Raw genomic sequence first — 19,732 nt, 5'->3', positions numbered from 1 at the left:
CCTCCCCCCACTTTAAAAACTTTAAAAATTTGAATTAATGTAGATGTTTTTACGCCCCCATCAACACAATTTAGATTATTTGGGATGTGGACTCAGGTCTGGATCAGCCTGGACTAAGAGGGATGCAACATCTGATCTCAGAAGAAAGGCTGATATACTTGATAAAAATTCTCCGCACCAATGAATGAATTGTACTCAAGCCTCAGAGAGATAAGAGACTAGTCTACTTTCATCAAGATGTAGCCCGTCACCACTGAGTGAAACAGGGGAGTCCTTGACCTATCCACCTCCAATAATGAACCCAAGTACTACAGTATAACACGGATAGCTTGAATTCTTCAGGACCAGCCTTGATTGTATGAGGGACCTGTAGTTTGAGGGATATCTTACAAAGATAAAGAAGAAAAAAAAAGCGGGACCGCAGGGACAGTTCGACGGATGCGTGATTTCGAGTCTTCTGTGTTCGACCTATCCACGTTAAACTGTACATGTAGACGGAAAATCATGTGAAAGTTCTTGGATTGTCATGTCCAAGAAATTAATTGAGCAAGGATTACCCAGTTGGGAGCGCCGTAAAAACTCTACTCAAGACAAACAAACAAGGATGGCCATACACCAGCATTGAGGGGAAATAGCCTACTAAAGATATATTCCAACTAGATCTAATGTAGCCTTCTTCTACTTTCTATGTGCCCATAGTACTACTGTAAATTTTATAGTCTTGAAAAGAAAACTGTGAAACTAAAAAGACGCAAGTAATCGTATGAATGCAAAAAAACAGAGTCAGACCTGACACTTTGAGAAAAAACAGTAACAAGAAACACAACACTTTTTTATGTCAATTTTTGTAATATTTTAATGAAACCGTATAACTTACACACGTGTCATTATTCGATAAATGCAAAGTGTTAGCAATACATGATATAGCACCACCAAATGGAAGCAAAATATCTATCATTATCATTCAAAATAAGGGTTGGAAGGAAGCAGAGAAAGGCATTACATTTTGTGGAGAAAAACTCAGTGGGGCTCCATACTCATCCATATGCAACATTGACATATCTATGCCATGGTAAACAGATTATAGATAAGCAGGAGAATCCAGAAGAATCACATTTTCTCAAACGTTCTTTAAAAAGAATAAGGCCTATCCTCTTGCAAGCTGTTTGCAGAACATGCTTTAAATTTTAACGCTGTGTACTGCTGTTTAAAAGCTTAATTTTTACTTAGTAAGTGAACTCACAAAATGTATTATCAGCAACGGTGCTGCTGCTCAAAGATTTATAAGTTAAAAACAATGCCACTTGGAAGCCACAAAATTCTACTTAAAAACCATTTATCAGTCCTTTAAAAAAACTCTTTCTAGTTATAATCACACTAAACTAACAGAGATACAGTACAACTTAAAAATTATTCAGTAAATTTTGAAGCAATGTATTTGTCATAAATAACATTTACCTGTAACACATGACTTTCATCAAAAATATCTCAAACCAACCTTAAAATCAGATCTACACCAATACAGGCTCATTCTGAAAACCATACATTAAGTCGTCCTAAAATTCAAGACTTCTAGAATCTACTTTTAAAGTAAAGAGAGATGAAAAAACTGCCAACATAATTTGTATTTTTCTTAGTGAAAGCGATAAATGTTTTTGGTAGGGGACACAACCTTTCCATAAACAGCCCTGAAATAGAAACAGATTGCACTGCTCAATTCACAGTACTAGTCTGTCCCCGTGGTTTTATGCACCCCGCATAATTTAGCAAAATTTGATCATTTTTGGCATAATTTCCGATTATTTTCCTTTAACTTTATATTATCATTCTATGTTAAAATAAACAGAATCGCATAATTTCCCATTTTTGGGCTCATTTTGCATAATTTCAGAATTTTTCTGGCATAAAACGACGGGGACAGACTAGTAATCTAGTAAGTACAACCACCATAGCCAGTATCAATGCTTTCCATTTCCATCCATGTCTTTTTGAAAATGTTGTCAAAGAAACACAGAAAGTACCAATATCAAACACAAAAATATGTACGATGAAACACAAGATTGAAACCCTTTTCAAAGCACGGTCACATGATGAATGTTTTAGCAACACAATACCCCAGGACCCCCCCTCAGACCAAACAAAAAAAACAGCTAAAAAAACATGACACAATACAATACACAACAGAGTAAATATAATACGTTTTCAAATTTCAACATTGAATTAAAAACCCTTGACAAGACAGAGAAGACAAGAAAAATTATGTTCAGTTGTGAGGCAACTATGCTACACATTCAGGCACATCTTATATCACACATCAGACTCAAGACACTATCTAAAACTTTATTTTCAAGAGAACTTCACCCCCTTTACAACTACGGCTGCTTTTAACATTTTGCAGTCACTTGGTGTAATAATGCGACGCTGAAATTTATGCGTTGCGGTCACCTGAGTATGTTGCAGTCACTCTCCTGGCAGAGTGACCAGATGGGGTATTTTATACTGCTGGCTGTGTGACTGCAAAGTGTTAAATCCTTTCAAAGAGCCCAAGACAGTCTCGGGTCAGGTAATGATGAGTTTCTTAGAAATGTGTGAAGTTGAAGTTGCAATGAGGCACACAAACAACTTTGTGTCTCATTAAACAGATCTCTTCAATCTTACTACATTTTTAACATAATATTGTTGACCTCAATACAAAACTTTGAATACAATGTATGAGAACAGTCAAAATAGTTAATGAGGGAACTTATGGTTAATAAACACATGTACCGTACTTCAATAGACTTCAAGCTCCATTTTTATACTTTGCAAGGGGGATGGAAGTTGCAATTAGCAAGCAAAGGGTAAAAAAACCCCACATATTTCCTTTTATGATGTACCCATCACAGAAAAAAAAATTCTCACTCACACTACCACAAATACTGGCCTTTTTTTTTTACACAGAGGGCAGTAGACTACAAATAGAGCAAATGCTGCATGGCAGTGGCATAATTGAGTTAAAAAACTATATTCTTTCACACTTCTCAAATACCCGGTGCAAATCTCTTCAAGGATTTCGTAAAATGACAGGTAAATACTACAACATGTACCTAAGGGTTGCTATAAAATCCAAAGGTGAAGATTGATTATCTAACAATAAATATCACCGAAATCGTATGGTAATGATTAGATCTAGTTTTTTACCATCCCAGCCTTTTCTTTTAATGCCCCAGACTGTATGGAAGAAAAATATTCTCTTAAAAAATCCCATCTGAACAGGGAAAAAACTACAAGACCTGGCTGAGAGAGCTTTTTCCCATCCACTCTGACAATTTTCATTCCTTTTCGTGAAACAGGGAAACATTCAATGCAAAAATTAGACTAATACCACTTTGAGATACACTTATCGCAGTTGTGCAGTTTGGTCAAAAGTACTCTCATACTCATTATAATATTACACTCAATTTGAAAGTGTCTGAGGAGTACCTTTAAAACATGGTCACAATTAAGCTTTTCTATAATTTTCTTGCATATTATATTGAGAAAGACTTATCATTAAAATAACATTTGACCTGTTACTTTTTACTGTTACCTTTATTACAATTACGGTACCGGTACAGAATTTTACATGCATCATCATTTTACAATGTGAATAACATTAACCCTGATCCCCCTTTTTTTAACATAAAAGTTAGGCATAAAGATTTGCCAAACACAAAAATGCAGGTTTGCTAAAGAAAAATCACCCAAACAAATACTGGGTTAAACAAAAAAGTTCAGAAATTTAAAAAATAATTAATTTTAGAAAGAAAGAAAACCTGCCGCTACAAAGACTTTCAACGTCAAACTTTGTAGGAATTTCATTAGGCATTGATGTATTAAATTACAGAATATCTGAAGGGATCTTTATTGACTTTTACAATAAGGAGGACAAAACACTCATGGCCCAAGCTACATTCTCATTTACAGAAAAGTAAGCTGCAGGAGAGTGCTTTGTTTGAGTAAAAGAAAGAAGCACATCGAAACATTAATGAACATTTATTTGGTGCGGGAAAATTGCAAACAGACCCCCTCCCAAATAAAAATATTTTTTTAAAACCTGGATAGCAAGACCTATCAATACAAGTACATGTAGATTCTAGTACCCTCTAACTCTAACCACTGTAAAATATTTTGCATGTCTTTCTAAACATTAGTAGCAAACAAGAGCTCCTCAAACCCTTTTAAAGACAAATATAGCATTATATTATACCAAGGGTGTGAAGTGTCTTCTTATCAAAATGTACAAATCTGGTAAAAGGACAGCCAAGGTAGGCCAAAAAGCTATAGATTTTTCATCATTTTCTTTGACTTCAACAGTGCAGAAACGCAGGCAAAAGAGAGTAGTATATGTATCTACATATATATTTACACATGCTGAGATCACATGAGAGTTAACGAGTAGCAGCAACAAAGGTGCTCATCGGGATATAACAAAGGCAGCCTGTACGCAATAGGGCACTGGGACTAGGGAGCAACAAGAAACGACGATTCAAAGTCTAGTCTGTCAGGAGAAGAACCTCGTAATTATCTCCAAAAAAAAAAGAAAAGAACCACATTGTCGTGTCATATTGGTACATACATACAAACCTGTTCTAACGACCCTGTCCAAGACAATTACCTACACAATGAACCACTTGCCATGTTCCCCCCATGCCCCCCCCCCCCCCCCAAGGATTTTTTTTTCCTAATATGTATAGAGTCTAGATTATGACAGTGTCCAAGACATCCAACTGTCTAAAATTACCATTTTTTCCTCGACAATGGGTGGTCATCTTGGACAAGTTCAACAGTACTAAATAATCATTAATCACCAACCAACTTAAACTACATCCTTGCTCCATTGAAAATGGGTTGGGAAAATATGTAGCTTTGATACCGCAAGCATAAGATGAACTTTACAATATTAGTTAAATAAAAAATTTCAGACAAGACACAGAAAGCTTTATGGCAAACCTCTTTGAGACTTGAAGAGCCAAATTAAGAGAAATCTGACAGAGAAAGGTGCATGTATATATTTTTAAAATATATATATATATACACTGTAGTTAATACAAGCGCATAGCAGTTTTTATTCAATGGCCAGTAACTCTACAGAAAGTCCTAATCTTGCAGGCAGTACCACAATAAACATTTATTCCAATAGAAATATAAACACTATCTGGTTGTCTATTGTAAGAGCAGACGGAGTATGAGTAAATGGTTACAAAGAGACAAAGAGATACATTACAATTCTCTCTCCCTTCGCTTTTCAATTCATTTACAGAGTACAGTGCAACATAATTCGATTATAATGAAAACACTCTCACAACTTTCAAGTACAATAGTTTCAGCACTGCATTGAACGACAGCAGCAAAGAAAGAGCAGCTGTCAATGCTGGAGCCCGCACAGCATCAGAAAGACCTGTTTTTAGTCAGTATTACTGCACTTGCAACACAATTCGGTCATATAAGTGCCAAAGATTAGAGGTGTTACAAGAGAGTAACAAACAGTTACAAGAGAGTAACAAACAGTTACAAGAGAGTAACAAACACACACAAAAATTCCCAAATACAAAAAAGGGATATGGGCGATATATGTTTGATAGGAAAGAAGGAGCATACAACACCCGAGCACCCACCAACCACCTACATCAGAAAGACAGGGAACTACAGAGGTGCAATGCAGTTGTACATTGATGAGATATTACAGTGGAGGCACAGACCAGAATACCTTACACATACAATCGTCTATAACACGAGCAATTTTTAAAATGACAAATTTATCTCCTTTCGGCATCATGTCAGAAACTCACCCAGTATTATTCATGTCACCTACTAAACTGGGCAGATTTTGGAGTCAAGTATACCCTCCTATTATACGTAAGGTCATGTTATAGGCGAGGAGTAATAAAAACAATTTTTTCAAAAAACATTAATGTGGCATAAAACCCCTTTTGATTATATTTCTTTCTTTTTTTTTTCCAACATAAAAACAAAGCTTTAGCAAATAATCCTTCAGCAAGAGTGGGGAAGCTCATAGACAACAAACTCACATCAGTTTAATGAGAATCATTTACCATATTGGGAAATTTTTTTAAAAAAATTTAAATAACAGCACAATGTGAAGAAAAAAAAAAGGTGATGAACTTGGAAACAAATTGGGCCTGCCAATATGCCATTCCCAGTAGTAAACTGTTAAGTGAGGCAAGATAGTAAGTAAGGAAGACTAAAACAATATCAATGTATTCAAACTCACAACGTGTTGTAATTCTCTCAATACTGCCATCAGTCCACAGAGCAGTACAAGAAATAGAAAAATAAAAACCTACCATATACAATGAGTCCTTTGTCTTGTAAGTAAAGCACAAAGTGAGTGCTACAGAGTAGAACTCTGCCATACACCATTTCGACAAGTGACGTATGGCAGAGTACAACACTGAGTACGGTAGTTGAAATGATGACAACTGAGGGGACCAAAACACATGCTGGAGCTAGAAAGGAGGAAACACCAACAATTTGTGACATGAAGTATGAAGGTGAAATAACTCAAGTCTGTCGCTGTAAGCGTACATGGAAGCGAAGAATGTTTCTGGGTGTTCTAGGGACTGCTGAGTTAATAATAAAGATTGTAAAGCCGCACAGAGTTTGCTGTTGAGCGGATGCGCTATACAAATGCTATTCATTTATAAATGTTTATTATAGAATATAGATTGTAGAGCGTACAGAGTTTGCTGTTGAGTGAATGTGCAATATAAATGCTGTTCAATTATAACTTTATTATAGAGAGTGTAATGAGCTCAACCAATCCATGTTCACAACATTCTGGCTCTATTTTATGGACAAATGAAAAGCTTTACTTAAGAGTAAACCAAGATGTGACCATTGCACAGATCAGATCGTGATCAATTAGCTGAAAACTAATAAAATTCACTGTCCTTACTCTAATTTACCGTTAGACATCCCTGTTTTTCATCCAGAAACAATATTGTTTTTAAAATTTTCTCCTCGATGCATTATGAAATTCACAAATATATATACGCATAACACGTTTCAAGACCAGTCTCCGTCGAAAAACAATGAAAGGTGCTTGAAGAAAAGAAAAAGAAATATTGTACACATTATCTAAGTCTACATCAGAACCTTCAGCATCCACATCACCAGGGAAAGTTAAAACAATATTTATGAAGACACTTTCATCATCAAAACATATATATATCAGGCAAAGTTTGGGCATAGAAAAGTTATGGAACAAGTCTTTAAAAGCTATCACATAGTACACTGATATATATGTCTTGACTAGTCAAGCTTGGTCATTTAATGTTTCTAACCACTGAAACTATATATAAACATTGATCAATCTCACTTTTATCTACGGAAACATGATGAATCTCACTTTTCTATCTACGTAAACGGTAAGAGAGGTTACTAGATATTAACACTATCCGTACGTCGTGTTTTACTACAGTATCCATACGACGTGGGGAACTCTGTGCCACCACTTTCCACAGCGGAAATTTACTCGTTAATCTGATCTGTACGCTTTGCACAGCAGTCTGTCGAAATGATTTTTTTGAGAAATACTGAAAGTTTCCAAGAGATCTTCGCACTAGAAGTATTCTAAAATGTGAAGAACACAACCCCGGGGGTATAAAATGACCCCAGGGCATACGGATAGGGTTAACGTACAAAGAAAAGAAGGAGAGATAAGGACAATAGATGTTTTGACAGGAAAGAAGGAGCAAACAACGCCAGAATGCCCATCAACCACCAACGGTGAAAGAATGAAAGAGACAAATTGGAAAATTAACCGAGAAGGAAAAAACGACAACTCAATCTACAGCTATTTTCCACTCTTCCTGGCTAAACTTGATCCCAAAGTACAGAGCTAGCCTGTCTTCCGCCGGCTCCCCTGCTCCCATCCCAAGCAGCATACTTGGTCCAGCAGAAGAGGGAGGTGGGACCTCGATCTTCCAGTCAAAGGTCAACTCTTTGTCCTCGTGCTGCACACTGACCCTGACCTTGCCGTTTGGCAGGAGTTCCGCCTGAAAAGCAACTATAGAGCCTTTCCTGATTTCCGGCAGCTTCATGGTCATCTCTTGCCCATTCACATACACACTACCTGTGAAGACAAGACAAAAAAACAGAGATGATGTTAGTTGTAGTTATGATATCAAAGTGACCACATTTAACATCTGCTCGCTTTCAATGATTCAAAACCAGCAACTGCTGTGTAATGGTCTGGTGCTTTTTTCTGTCCCATGCAGAACACAAGAGTTCGGTTCCCATGAGGGGAGCTTCTCTATTGAGTATCTCCATCTATCTTCTGAGATGTTTTTTTGCCTATCAATCAGGGTTGGCCCTGAGGGTTGAAGAGTAGCCCACAGTCTGTCCCCATGGTTTATGCACCCCGCATAATTTAGCAAAATTTGATCATTTTTGCATAATTTCTCATTATTTTCCTTTATCATTTCTTTGTTAAAATTAACAGAATCGCATAATTTAAGAATTTTTTTTGCATAAAACCACGCAGACAGCACATCCTAAATTAACTAAATAGTGTTGATGAAGGTGTATCAACTACAATTTCATTTTTTTCTCTCACAAATTCAGAAGGATACAGCAGTCGCTACCGCTACAGCAAGGCCAAGATTGAAGTTCTTGTGCAAAACTGCACACACCAGCCACAGAAGCAGGAAAAAAAATAATGTAATGTTCGCGTAACAGGGGCATTGTGCTCTTTTACCTTGCAGACACGAGGGGAAATTTTAACTGACACGAATATTGAGAAATAAGCAAAGTGTCGTCCACATTCAGCATCATAAAACTGCAAACATTTTCTTTTCTAGTGAAACACCAATGGACTTCCTATCTGTAGCCTTGACCATATCATAAAAGACTGCAGGAAGCTACAATTCCCTCGTCTCTTAGTCACCAGTGAGATTTTCAGTCCCTAATGTTTTGAAGTAACATGTGATGAACTATGGAAATACTATGCAGAACCAAATTGGCTCATACTCATGCGACCCCCCCCCCCCCCCACCAGCAAAAGTAAGTTGTACAAATCACACTGTTCTCTCCCAAGTAAAACAGCCACAAACAGCACTATTGGTGGCATGAGTATAGTCAGAAGCCCAACATGTTACAAAAAAAACTAATCCTGAAGTGCCAAAGACTAAACAAATACCCAGGCAATATAATATGTAGCTGCGAGTTGACAGTAGGAGATCATAAGAGCAAAAACCTTTATTAAGTTGAAATTTTATCATCCTCTCACAAAACCATAAGAGAATATATATATATCATTTATCAGATATATCATCTACATGCTAGAAAGAAAACTTGCAAGTTTGCAAAACCTACAGTAAAACTGTCCCCGTGGTTCAACGCACCCTGCATAATTTGATCATTTTTTGCATAATTTCTCATTATTTTCCTTTATCATTCTTTGTTAAAATTTACAGAATCATATAATTTCACATTTTTGGGCTCAGTTTGCATAATTTCAAAATTTTTCTTGCACAAAACGACGGGGACAGGTAAAGAGAGGAATGCAAAGAAAAGTATGCCAGCTTGATCATAAGTCCAAAAACAACACAACTATAAAAATCAATAGCAAGAGTCACATCATATCAGTACATACCGTATAAGTTCACAAAAATAATCTCCTCTTGGCCAAAGAACTCAACGTCGCTGTTCTTCGTGGATATACAGAGCCCGTCTCCGGGTGACTTGTCAGCATCGTCGAGGATTTTTATGGTGAGCGTATTGTCCTGCTTAAAGCTGGCCTCGCTGGAATACAGCACATGGGAAACACCCTCAGCAGTGCGGGTCGCAACTTTGTCTTCGTTGCTCAAGCAGTATGCCTTGCTCTCTGACGGACTCCACTCTGCAGAACAGAAAAAAATGCACAAGCTCACAAATCTGCAATTATGTTAGGAGGAGCAGAAGAGACTTTGAGTAAACAATTTGTTTGTCCTTCAAGTCACCTTCCCTGCTGCAGAAGTGCATCTCTTCCCAAATACCACCATGACATAGCACAAGTAGACAGAAAATGGAAGTTATATAACAATTTCGGAAATATGAAATTAAAAAATAAAGTGAGTTCTAAACTTACAGCTCGTGCATTGATATATGAACAAAAAACACTCAAGCCCAAAATCATAGGAGAATCTTAATGAATCAAATTACAAAATTACAAGGCCACCCAAAAGGAAACAAATATTACCCCCAATCACAGACCTCAGCCTGGAGTTGTTCGTGAATTTAGAAAAAAAACAATGAACTTTGAGCTACATAGCACAATATCTATCGTGCCAGAACCTGAGTGCTGGGACATTTCAGAAACCCACTTTCAGCACTTTTCAAAGACCCCTGAGCAAGTGTTGAGTTCCAGCATGCTGTTGGCATCGCTGACCATTTACGAGAGAGATAGAGAGAGAGAGAGAGAGAGCAAAACATGATCTCTTACTGTAATGCTCTATGGCAGTGGAGGCAACTTTGGGGATACTCCAGGCAGACCAGGGAGTGTCCGACTCGCCCCTCCCACACACACGCAGCGTGTAGGGACTGTTGGTGCGCAGATGCTTGATCAAATAGCAGCCTGACGTCCCCACATACGCTGTGTGGTACACAGCGTTTGCACTGTCAGAGGATTTGTGATTACCGGATGCGTATTGCAGCCAGAACTCTGTGATGTCGCTCTCTTCATCAATCTGTGGTTGAAAGGAGACAGTTCCCAACTCTATTTCTTTTGTTATGTTTATAATTTAACTTTTTTTTTATTGAACACAAAAGTCATCACTTTAACCCAACTTACTAATGTGTCAAGGCTGAGACTAAGAGTGGGGGCAAGAAGAGACATTAATAATATCACATATCAAATATTTTTCTTAAAGTAACAGTCACAGTCGTTCAGCATTTCACAAGAGACATTACCACAATGATTTAATTTGGAAGAAGACTTTCGAGTTTAATTGTGTGGCAGGAGGGTTCATATCAAACTTATTCATGTAAAGTGAGGATAACAATGTGATAAGACAATTTCAGTCTTTGGTAAATAACAAGTTAAAACAGAAGATAGAATGAATTTGGCAACATATTTTTAAACCAGGTAATCTAAATTCACCTCACCTCACTCCAATTCACTAAGAGACCTCCTGGCTTTTCAATAACTTCAGAGATCTGGACAGGAGCTCGGGCAAGAATGCGGCCTTCTGATAACACAGTCGACTCGATATACTTCTCAATATCGTGAGACAAAACCACATTCACACAGGCGACTTCTGAAGGAGTGGGGATGGCAGGGACACTGCAAGAACAAAGTTTTAAAAATAGTTAATTTTCGGCAATGATCCAATAATCACAGAGCAAAAAAAAAACCCCACTCAATATATGACTCACAGGGATACATCTGAAACAGGGACAATATTGAAAGAGTATCAAAATAAGTAGTTGGACTCTGCTAAAAGTAGTCTAGTAAAAGTTTCCACAAACAAAGACAACCATTTAACAAGAAAACAAAAGCCTATCCATTCCTTCTTGACAAACACAGATAGTGTGAACAGAATACTGAAATTTTAAATAATACAGAAAAAATCTATTTGGCCAGAATCCAACAAAATCACAACAATAGCAAACAAACAAACAAACAAACAAACAAACAAAATTGAAAAAATAATAAATTAAGTCAGACGAAAATACTGAGGTACATCACTGATAATGTCAAAAACACAAACACGAGCAACAAACACAAATCACCAATGAACCTGTGTCACAAAAGATGACAAACCTCGAAAGAGCTTTGGTCTTTGGATTTTCCTTAAACTTCACAATCTTCTCACAGTTGGCTTCTGGATTGTCAGCCAGTATTGATGCACCTAAAATAACATATATGTACAAATTGGTTTAATCAATCCACAAATTCAAATTTTATTTACACCTCATTTCAAATTAGTACCACAAACAAAGTTACAAATCTTGCATTACTGATACTGCAAGAGTGTGCTAAAAGAGCAAAAAAGCTTTTCCAAAAGTGCAGCTCTTTTCTAGATGTAAAGAAATCACTTATCTGGTTCTGATCCTAGCCTCATATTTATGTTACCCGGTACACATAAACAGTACATCATATTGAGAACAATATTTCCTCTGATATTTTCAATATCAACCATATTTTCATTCGTTTAGTCCATTACCTGGAAAGCCCATTAGCAAAAACTACAAAAACACAATTTCCTTTCTTTATCTCACAACATGAGTTTTTCTAGAAAGATGCTGCAGAAAAAACTTCTTGTAACAGAAGGAAATTCTCTTTAATTTATAAATATCACGTCTTGACATTGAAGCAGTTAAGAGTGAAAATCAATAAATGAATTCATTTTTAAAATTTTTCACCTCAAAACTAGAACAAAACCAACAGTTTTAGTTTTCAACTTCAGGTCAAAACAGTGTCGTGTAGATTTACTCAGTTACTGATCATGGTGCATAAGACGAACAACTGCACAATTACATTACGTAAATCACAGCAACATGTATCTTTCAAGACTTGCCTTCGTCCATCACTACAGCAGCAGACCCAAGATTTTCATTCACCAGAGCTTGGCATTCTTCCAGAGGCTTTAAAGCGTCTATCCGAATGTTTTCAATGTCGTTCTTTAAGTCGGCCAGTCGCTGGTCCAGAGCTGATACCACAGCATTTTTCAAACGAGCAAAGTGAGTCTCCACTTGTTTATGGGCTGCATCGCTGCTGACATTTATCTGCAGACAAAAAAATTACATCAATTCATTTTGAACCATGTATCTGGAAATTTATACAAAATATTTAAAATAAAACTGTAATTCAATATAAACCAAAATAACACAAACACATACAATGGTAAAAACCTGACTAAAGAGTCTGACAGTTGACAATTAATGCAATCCGACTCTGTCAAATGATGCTGAAAGCATCATGGAAATGTAAGAACTTTGTACAAAATATTGGGGGATACTGTAATTCAGTTGACGGTTAATGTATTTTTGAATGTACAACAAACACGGTGAGTACATTTATGTGAATGTAATAGTGTGAATGCAAGTGAATCAAAATTTCAATTTAAACACCATTAACGTGTGGCATGTTGTGAAACAGGTCCTTAACCGTCCTCTGACAGCGTCACAAGCAACCAAGCGGGAAACATCACATATTTTCACACTCAGCATTTAATCATTGCAAAATTTGTATTCTTAAACTACTGAGTGGTCTACTCCCCTCACAAGATCGTAGTAGAAGCCTCAGCAAGTGAAAACTCATGTCATCAAAAAGTATATATATACATAAGATGTCATTTTTTCTTTACCTGATCTTGGAGATATTTGAGCTCGTCATTTACTTCAGCCAACTCATAGCGATAATTGTGCGCAGAATCCATGATTTCCACAACACTTTGAATCAGTTCGGCAGTCATTGTGGAAGGTGGGGAAATATCTGAAGGAGGACAAAAAACAACACAATTAAGGTCTGTGAAACTGGCGTTACACTTTCAAGATATCATCAAATTTTGCTAGTGCTTGCTGTGTATCCTAGGCAAGCTACACACATTATATTTCAAGATTTTTTCTTTTTTTTTGTTGTTTTTTTTGTTTTTTTTTTGTTTTTTTTTGGGGGGGTCCTCAGGTGGGCTACATTAACTGACTTTGTAGGCAACAAGACCAGACCAGTGGGTCATAGTTTGTGACACCTGCCTTAGGTTAGAGTCAAAGTCGTCTGTCAGTCCAAATTGGTAGGGGTTAGATACTTTGATTCAGTATTTCTTTTAAGAGACAAAAGGGATGGGTTTGTGGCAATTTTAAGGAGGACTAAGAAAAGAAGTGGACACAGCTGTTAGTTGTTAGACCTAATGCCAGTAATCAAGCAGGTTATTTAAAATCATTTAAACTAGAAACAGTTACATAGTGACTAAGAGCCCACCATTATTTTCAGTTCACATCTAGGAGGTTGAGTTGGCATTAAAATATTGATTTTTTCTTCTTTTTTTTTCATCAGGAGAAATATAAAAATATTTCCTGAGCACATTGAACTAGGTCCCAAACCCCCAAAGAGGGTAATTTGATACACTGTAATACACATGATTATATAATTTTGAAGGCCTGAGACCCCCAATCTGACTGCACGTAGTAAGCAAATGGAACTGACTTTTTAAAGAATCTGTCAGAATATTTTAGAGCTAAACCCCATTTATCACTAGGAAATCACTCTATAATAGAACTTCAGCTAAATTTTTAAAAAGTTTGATTGTCTCAGTAAGACTCTTGAGTCTTGAGGAAAGTCATAGCTTTAAAATATAACTTTTTTCTTTCTACACCAGATCACAATTAAACTTGTAATCCGTCAAAAAGAAAAAGAAAACACCCAGGAGGCATTTGAATTTAATGAGTAGTGCCAATCATCATAGATATAAAGTTAATTAACTATTGCTATATATTGACTTCATTTCTGCTGCAAAGTAATAGATCTAGTAGTAATAGTTTTTGAAATATTTTCATAATCCGAGCTTTGTAGCCTTCCCATCAGGGGGTTTCAAGGGGGTACGCCCCATATGAAGTTTAAACAAAATCTGTCGGGTTACATAATTTGATGTTTTGGAGTTAGGTTTGGCATTTTCTTGAAAATAATTGATTTGCGACAGTTTTATTGGCTGCATGGGTGATCAGCAGCAAAAAATACTGCAGTTCGACCCCCAAAACGGTGCATCTCTGTGTGCGAGAATGAACGTGAAAATTTACCATTTAATTTAATTTATTTATAGTATCACGCTCCGGGCCTTGACTTTGTAAAAGAAGTAACTCACCAAAAAACTGTTTTCAATCAATCACAATCTCATCATATAAAATTTTGTCCTTGTAATCCATAGGCTACATATTTTTCTGCAGAGCACACCCAGGGTTTAAACTCTACTCAGAATTTTTTTTAAGGAATCCGCGAGATCAAGACAGAAGACCGTATTCGCGAGACAAGACCCCTATTATTATAATACACTGTTTAACAAATAGATCTAGATCTAGAATGCTGAAATAAAAACCACCAATTTATCAAAGCAAGGTTATTTCATACGCTGCGCGTATTTCATATCAATTTGAGGGTTTAGAAGACCATTTCAAATAAGGGTCACTTACCAAATAATTACAATTTTGATTAAGCCTAATCTAGATCTAGATCTAGATATATCAACAGAGAGTGGTGGTTTAGCGGAGGTAATGGCGGTAGCTAGCGGAAACCCGCTAAATAGCGGAATATTGAGACCCTTGGCCTTGGCCTTGTGCTTGTTAATAGTAGGCCTACACTCTACCCTTTCATAAGAATGGAACATTCAAGATGGTGAAACATTAATTCCATAAAGAAATTGTTAAGTACTGTGCATGGAGTGTGGAGTAGATTTCTAGATCTAGATTCTAGACTTAGAATCTAGCTAGACCTTAGATTTAGTTGACGACTTTCTCCTACCTTCGCCTTTCCAAGTCTCGATGATGAAAGACGAGGGGGGAGGGGAGGAACTTAGTTTTGAAGAAGGAAATATGGATCTGTGGGCTTTCTAATCTTATCCAAAGGAATGCAACACGAGATCTATCATCAGAAATAAATTAACACGTATACCAAAGATAAAAGAACATAGAAAATTGACATGACGAGACATACTTTCTTATTTCACCCGGTAACCGATGCATGAAGTCAGTTGTGTCGAGTGTCGGGAGACGTGTAAAGGGAGTTTACAATGAAATTAATGCCAACTGCTCGTTTCTACTTTTCATATAACTCTTCTGCAAGTTTTGGAGAAGCGAGATAACAATAATTAGGGGAATAAATTAGGAGTAATAAATCACTGATTTCAAATTTTAAAAAATTAATTCAATTTTTTTCCCAATATATTGGAACTGTTTGTGCTACAACAATCGAAAACTGCGGTCATGTCTTATAATGCTATTTTATTCGTTAACGAGATTGGTCCAACATTTTAAAAACTCACCAGGGAACAAAACTCGCATTCGATTGTTGTGTACACAAAGACGGAAGTTCTCGTCCCTGGTTTCCACAAAAAGAAAAACAAGAGCGGCAGATGTTTACTACTGTGGAAAGGAAAACGTACACCGTTACACGAAGAGGTAGCCGGACTTCGACTACGCCACTACGGTAAGGCGAAACATTTATTTTTTTAAATAATGCCTTTTATTCATTTCTTTGTTATGTATTCTTTTCTCTCGAGTGCCTCCTCGGCCTCTCTCAGAATCGTTTTTCGCCCTTCTGCAAAGGTTGTTTGTAAGTGTAAGATGTTGGACTGGAAACAAGAAGATAAGGCGACAGACCAATTCACGCGCACACAGTCAGAGCGACTGTGACTGGTTACGCTCTCTGTGATTATTTATATTTAGAAACAGTAGGGTAGGATAATAAAGCCTTAACTGCGCGTCATGGTCCGATACAACTGACAGACCAACGCAGCAGCTGTTTTGGACACTTTTGCAGAAAATAAAATGAAAAGACCCATGTTCAGCGCCAGCAGTACCATACGGAGGGTGAGAAGAGCAAGAGAAGAGGGGGAGAAGAGTGCGTGGATATCAGATCAGTCTTCAGTCACCAACTGGCTCAGTCCGCTCTTGTCAAGCCAAGTGAAGTCATTCACACTGCAAGCAAGTTTTCTGTGTGAACTAAGTCTGAGTATGACCCAGCTGTGTTTTGTTTTTGTTGTTTGTTAGCCAAAGACAGTGTAGCCTTGGCCTTGGACTAATTTTACTGTCAGCCAAGATCTAGATTCTAGATCTAGATCTAGATTAGATCTAGCTAGATCTATAGTATATCTAGATCTAGATCTAGATCTAGATTTAGATTCTAGATCTAGAAATCTATATCTATACTGTATATATAGGAAAAATACTAGATCTCTAGGTCCTATCATGCCCGATCTATTTTAAGTCAAGAAATAATTTCTACTGGGTTTGGATCTCGGGATTCTAACTTGAATGTCTAGACTTGATTACATAGATCTAGACAAGATCTAGAGTCTAGATTATCTGAAAAATCTAGATTTAGTAGTGTACATCTAGATCTAGGGACTAGGGATGGCCTTCACTCAGTCAAGTGATTTGACTCATCTGGTATTGTCAGAGGTAGCCTACTTATCTTGTCCTCACCTTGGGCGTTGTTGGGTTCCATTTTATAATAACTTTTGTGGGTTTTTTGTAAATTATTCTTTAAAGAATCACATCCTCCCCCATTCCATTTTTGGGGACGAAGCTCCGCTAATATCCTACCTTTACCTGTCCTGGAGTTGGAAAGCTTCTGTACTATTCCTCACATCTTCTCTGATGGACGCAAATGGAAATTTTTCATGATATTTAATTTGTGAGACCGGCTGACAAAATGGGTTACGCCTAGACAGGCTACTTCTTGCAATCTGTCAACGAATAGAGAGATTTGAAAATTGAAATTGGCGTAAAATTTGTTGACTTTTCGACTGATAATGAATGCCATTTTCTGAAATTTAATCATAAATCATGTAGGCCTATCATTTCATACCATTATAATAAATTGTTGTACAAACTCAACCTATAAGTCTGAGATTATCTATAATTTTCATCCTTCAATAATAAACCAAGAAGTAACTGATATTAATAAATCTACTTTAAATGTTATCAGCACACTTCACTTTTATAATATAGTGTTTCCTTTTTATGATCTCTGGGTATATCAGCATGAAGTCGTATTCTGTGGATTGGTTACTACTGTTGATTGCACTCATATGTGACTTCGTAAAATATTTTCAAGATGCAAAGATGTGAGTGTCCTTTTACTGAAACTTTTTTGGCTACTGAAGCACTGATGTTTTATACTCTCGAGTAATATTTCTCAATTGGCAGATACACTAGGAATCATAAAATATCGTTTCTATAATTCTGTATGGCTATTGACCAAATAAAAGTGGAGATGATCTTTTAGTAAAACTGCAAGGAGTATTTTGAACTAGAAACTAGATTAAAATAAAAGACCACTAAAGAATTCGTTGGCCAGCTGTTCAGATTTTACTTTATCTAAGCCCAAAAATTTTTTTAAATGATTTTTTTGTTGCAGTTTCAAAATCTCTCGTATTAGTTGTATGTGTCTCCAGAAATATTTTGTCAAAATTCTAATTTTAAATGTTGAAAAAGGCAAGAAAAGATGCATACATTTTTAACAGTAGGTTCTATTTTTTTTAAAATGAAATAATTCCTCTCTCCTGAAAAAAAAACTGCTCTCTGGGCCTAGAACGTTTGAACAGCTTTCCGACAAATTATATTTTTTACTAGACAGACTGGTCATTGGGCATGTTATGAATGAATGTATTACAGGTAAATACACTTTAAATTATAATTTATAACCATGATGACTAACTAATATAATCCAGGAAGTTGAGGTTTTGTTTCAGCATGCTCTCGGGTCTGCTGGGGTAATAGTATAGATTGTGAAGCACATGTATGCAGCTTGCTATTGCTGTTTAGCAGGGATTTGCACTATACAAATGTTGTCTATTAACATGTTATTATTATTATAAGCAAAAGGTAGGTCACAAGTAACATTTCAGATTTCTAACTTTCTAGAATGTTGCTAATAATCGTAAACCATCAAGCATTGTACACATAAATTTCTATTCACTTTCTGTTGTGCCACCAATGATTTGACTTGTCTATGAAGAATTGATTTAAAACAAACACATCAATAAATTTGCTTAAGCAGCAAGTTCAACTTATTTTCTTGCCATAGGCTATGCATCATGACCAGTTTCAATAGACGATTGGTTTTTATATGGGTCGTGGTTGCTTTTAAAACTCCTTTCGCAGATATCCCCACCTTTGGCAAAGACTCATGAATACGTACGCAGTATAAATATAGGCCTATGAATTATAAATGGATAGATATTTACATTTAAGCTTCACACTGATGAAGTGGGAATTATTATTACTTTTCAGTTATTGATTAAAGTGACAGCATGCCTTGTGATGGATTGAAATGTGTGTTTTCTTGAATCCGTCTTCAAGCAATGAAATAATCCAAAGTGTGCCTCTTGCGCTTAATTTTGTTTTCTTTAAATGAATACACTTTTGACTCTCTGATCTTACTCCTAGTCTTTACAACAGGTTGCGACTGGTGCTGTTTTATAGTTTAAATATGCTATCAAAGCTTTGTGGCAATGCCGCAATGCAGTAAAGATTCAAATTGAAGCCTGTGGTTCTGCACTTGCGCCCCAAAACAACAAACTCCACTCAGACATGCCCTCACAAATTGTTTTTGTGTTGTTTTTGTTTTGTTGAAAATCAAAACTTCTATATTCCCTCTACTGGTCTTAATTTCATCATAAAATAAAAACAGGAAGCCATCGTGTTAAAGCTGATTTGGGCCCTTTGAAATCTGGTTTAAGAACCCGCTTGTTTCTCTGTCTCTCCATGACTGGGTTCTTACGCAGAGACTACAGGTCCCGTCCGTCTTTAATGTTAGTGAAAATGCACATCTTTTGAGCTCATTATAAGCTTATTTCATCTTTCGGGACCTGAAGAATCTCAAACACGGTCTTTTGTTCTTGGAATTCAAACAATTTACCCCCCCAGAACAGCCCTGGTATTAATTTACCCTTAACCGGCGCTATCGTGTATTTTATACTTCGAGGTCGTTCGTGACCCAGACACGCGTTATTTATGTGTGGGGTTGGTTGGTTAGTAGGAGGGGTGGGGGTGG

The 19,732-nt window shown here is 36.7% G+C and overlaps 1 protein-coding gene across 1 annotated transcript; it reads right to left on the bottom strand.

Annotated features, from left to right (window-relative positions):
• Positions 1-7,675: 7,675 nt before the first annotated feature.
• On the bottom strand, positions 7,676-15,747 carry LOC101849060 (cytokine receptor-like factor 3). Its single transcript, XM_005100948.2, has 8 exons — positions 15,668-15,747; positions 13,332-13,459; positions 12,543-12,750; positions 11,786-11,873; positions 11,128-11,305; positions 10,466-10,709; positions 9,638-9,883; positions 7,676-8,116 (listed from the first exon to the last, which is right to left on the bottom strand). The coding sequence occupies exons 2-8, from the start codon at positions 13,437-13,439 to the stop codon at positions 7,827-7,829; spliced, it is 1,362 nt and encodes a 453-aa protein (XP_005101005.1). The 5' UTR covers positions 13,440-13,459; positions 15,668-15,747; the 3' UTR covers positions 7,676-7,826.
• Positions 15,748-19,732: the final 3,985 nt, after the last annotated feature.

Source organism: Aplysia californica, unplaced genomic scaffold (assembly GCF_000002075.1).
Source record: "Aplysia californica isolate F4 #8 unplaced genomic scaffold, AplCal3.0 scaffold00266, whole genome shotgun sequence".
NCBI lineage: Eukaryota > Metazoa > Mollusca > Gastropoda > Aplysiida > Aplysiidae > Aplysia > Aplysia californica.
This window is presented reverse-complemented; position numbering and strand designations above follow the sequence as displayed.

Excerpts from the sequence above, each read along its gene's own strand:
- LOC101849060 (XM_005100948.2), bottom strand. The coding sequence starts at position 13,439 with ATGACTGCCGAACTGATTCAAAGTGTTGTGGAAATCATGGATTCTGCG. Across the intron at positions 11,874-12,542 it reads TGCTGTAGTGATGGACGAAG|GTGCATCAATACTGGCTGAC; the intron begins GCAAGTCTTGAA and ends ATGTTATTTTAG. Across the intron at positions 9,884-10,465 it reads CACTGCCATAGAGCATTACA|AGTGGAGTCCGTCAGAGAGC; the intron begins GTAAGAGATCAT and ends TCTGTTCTGCAG.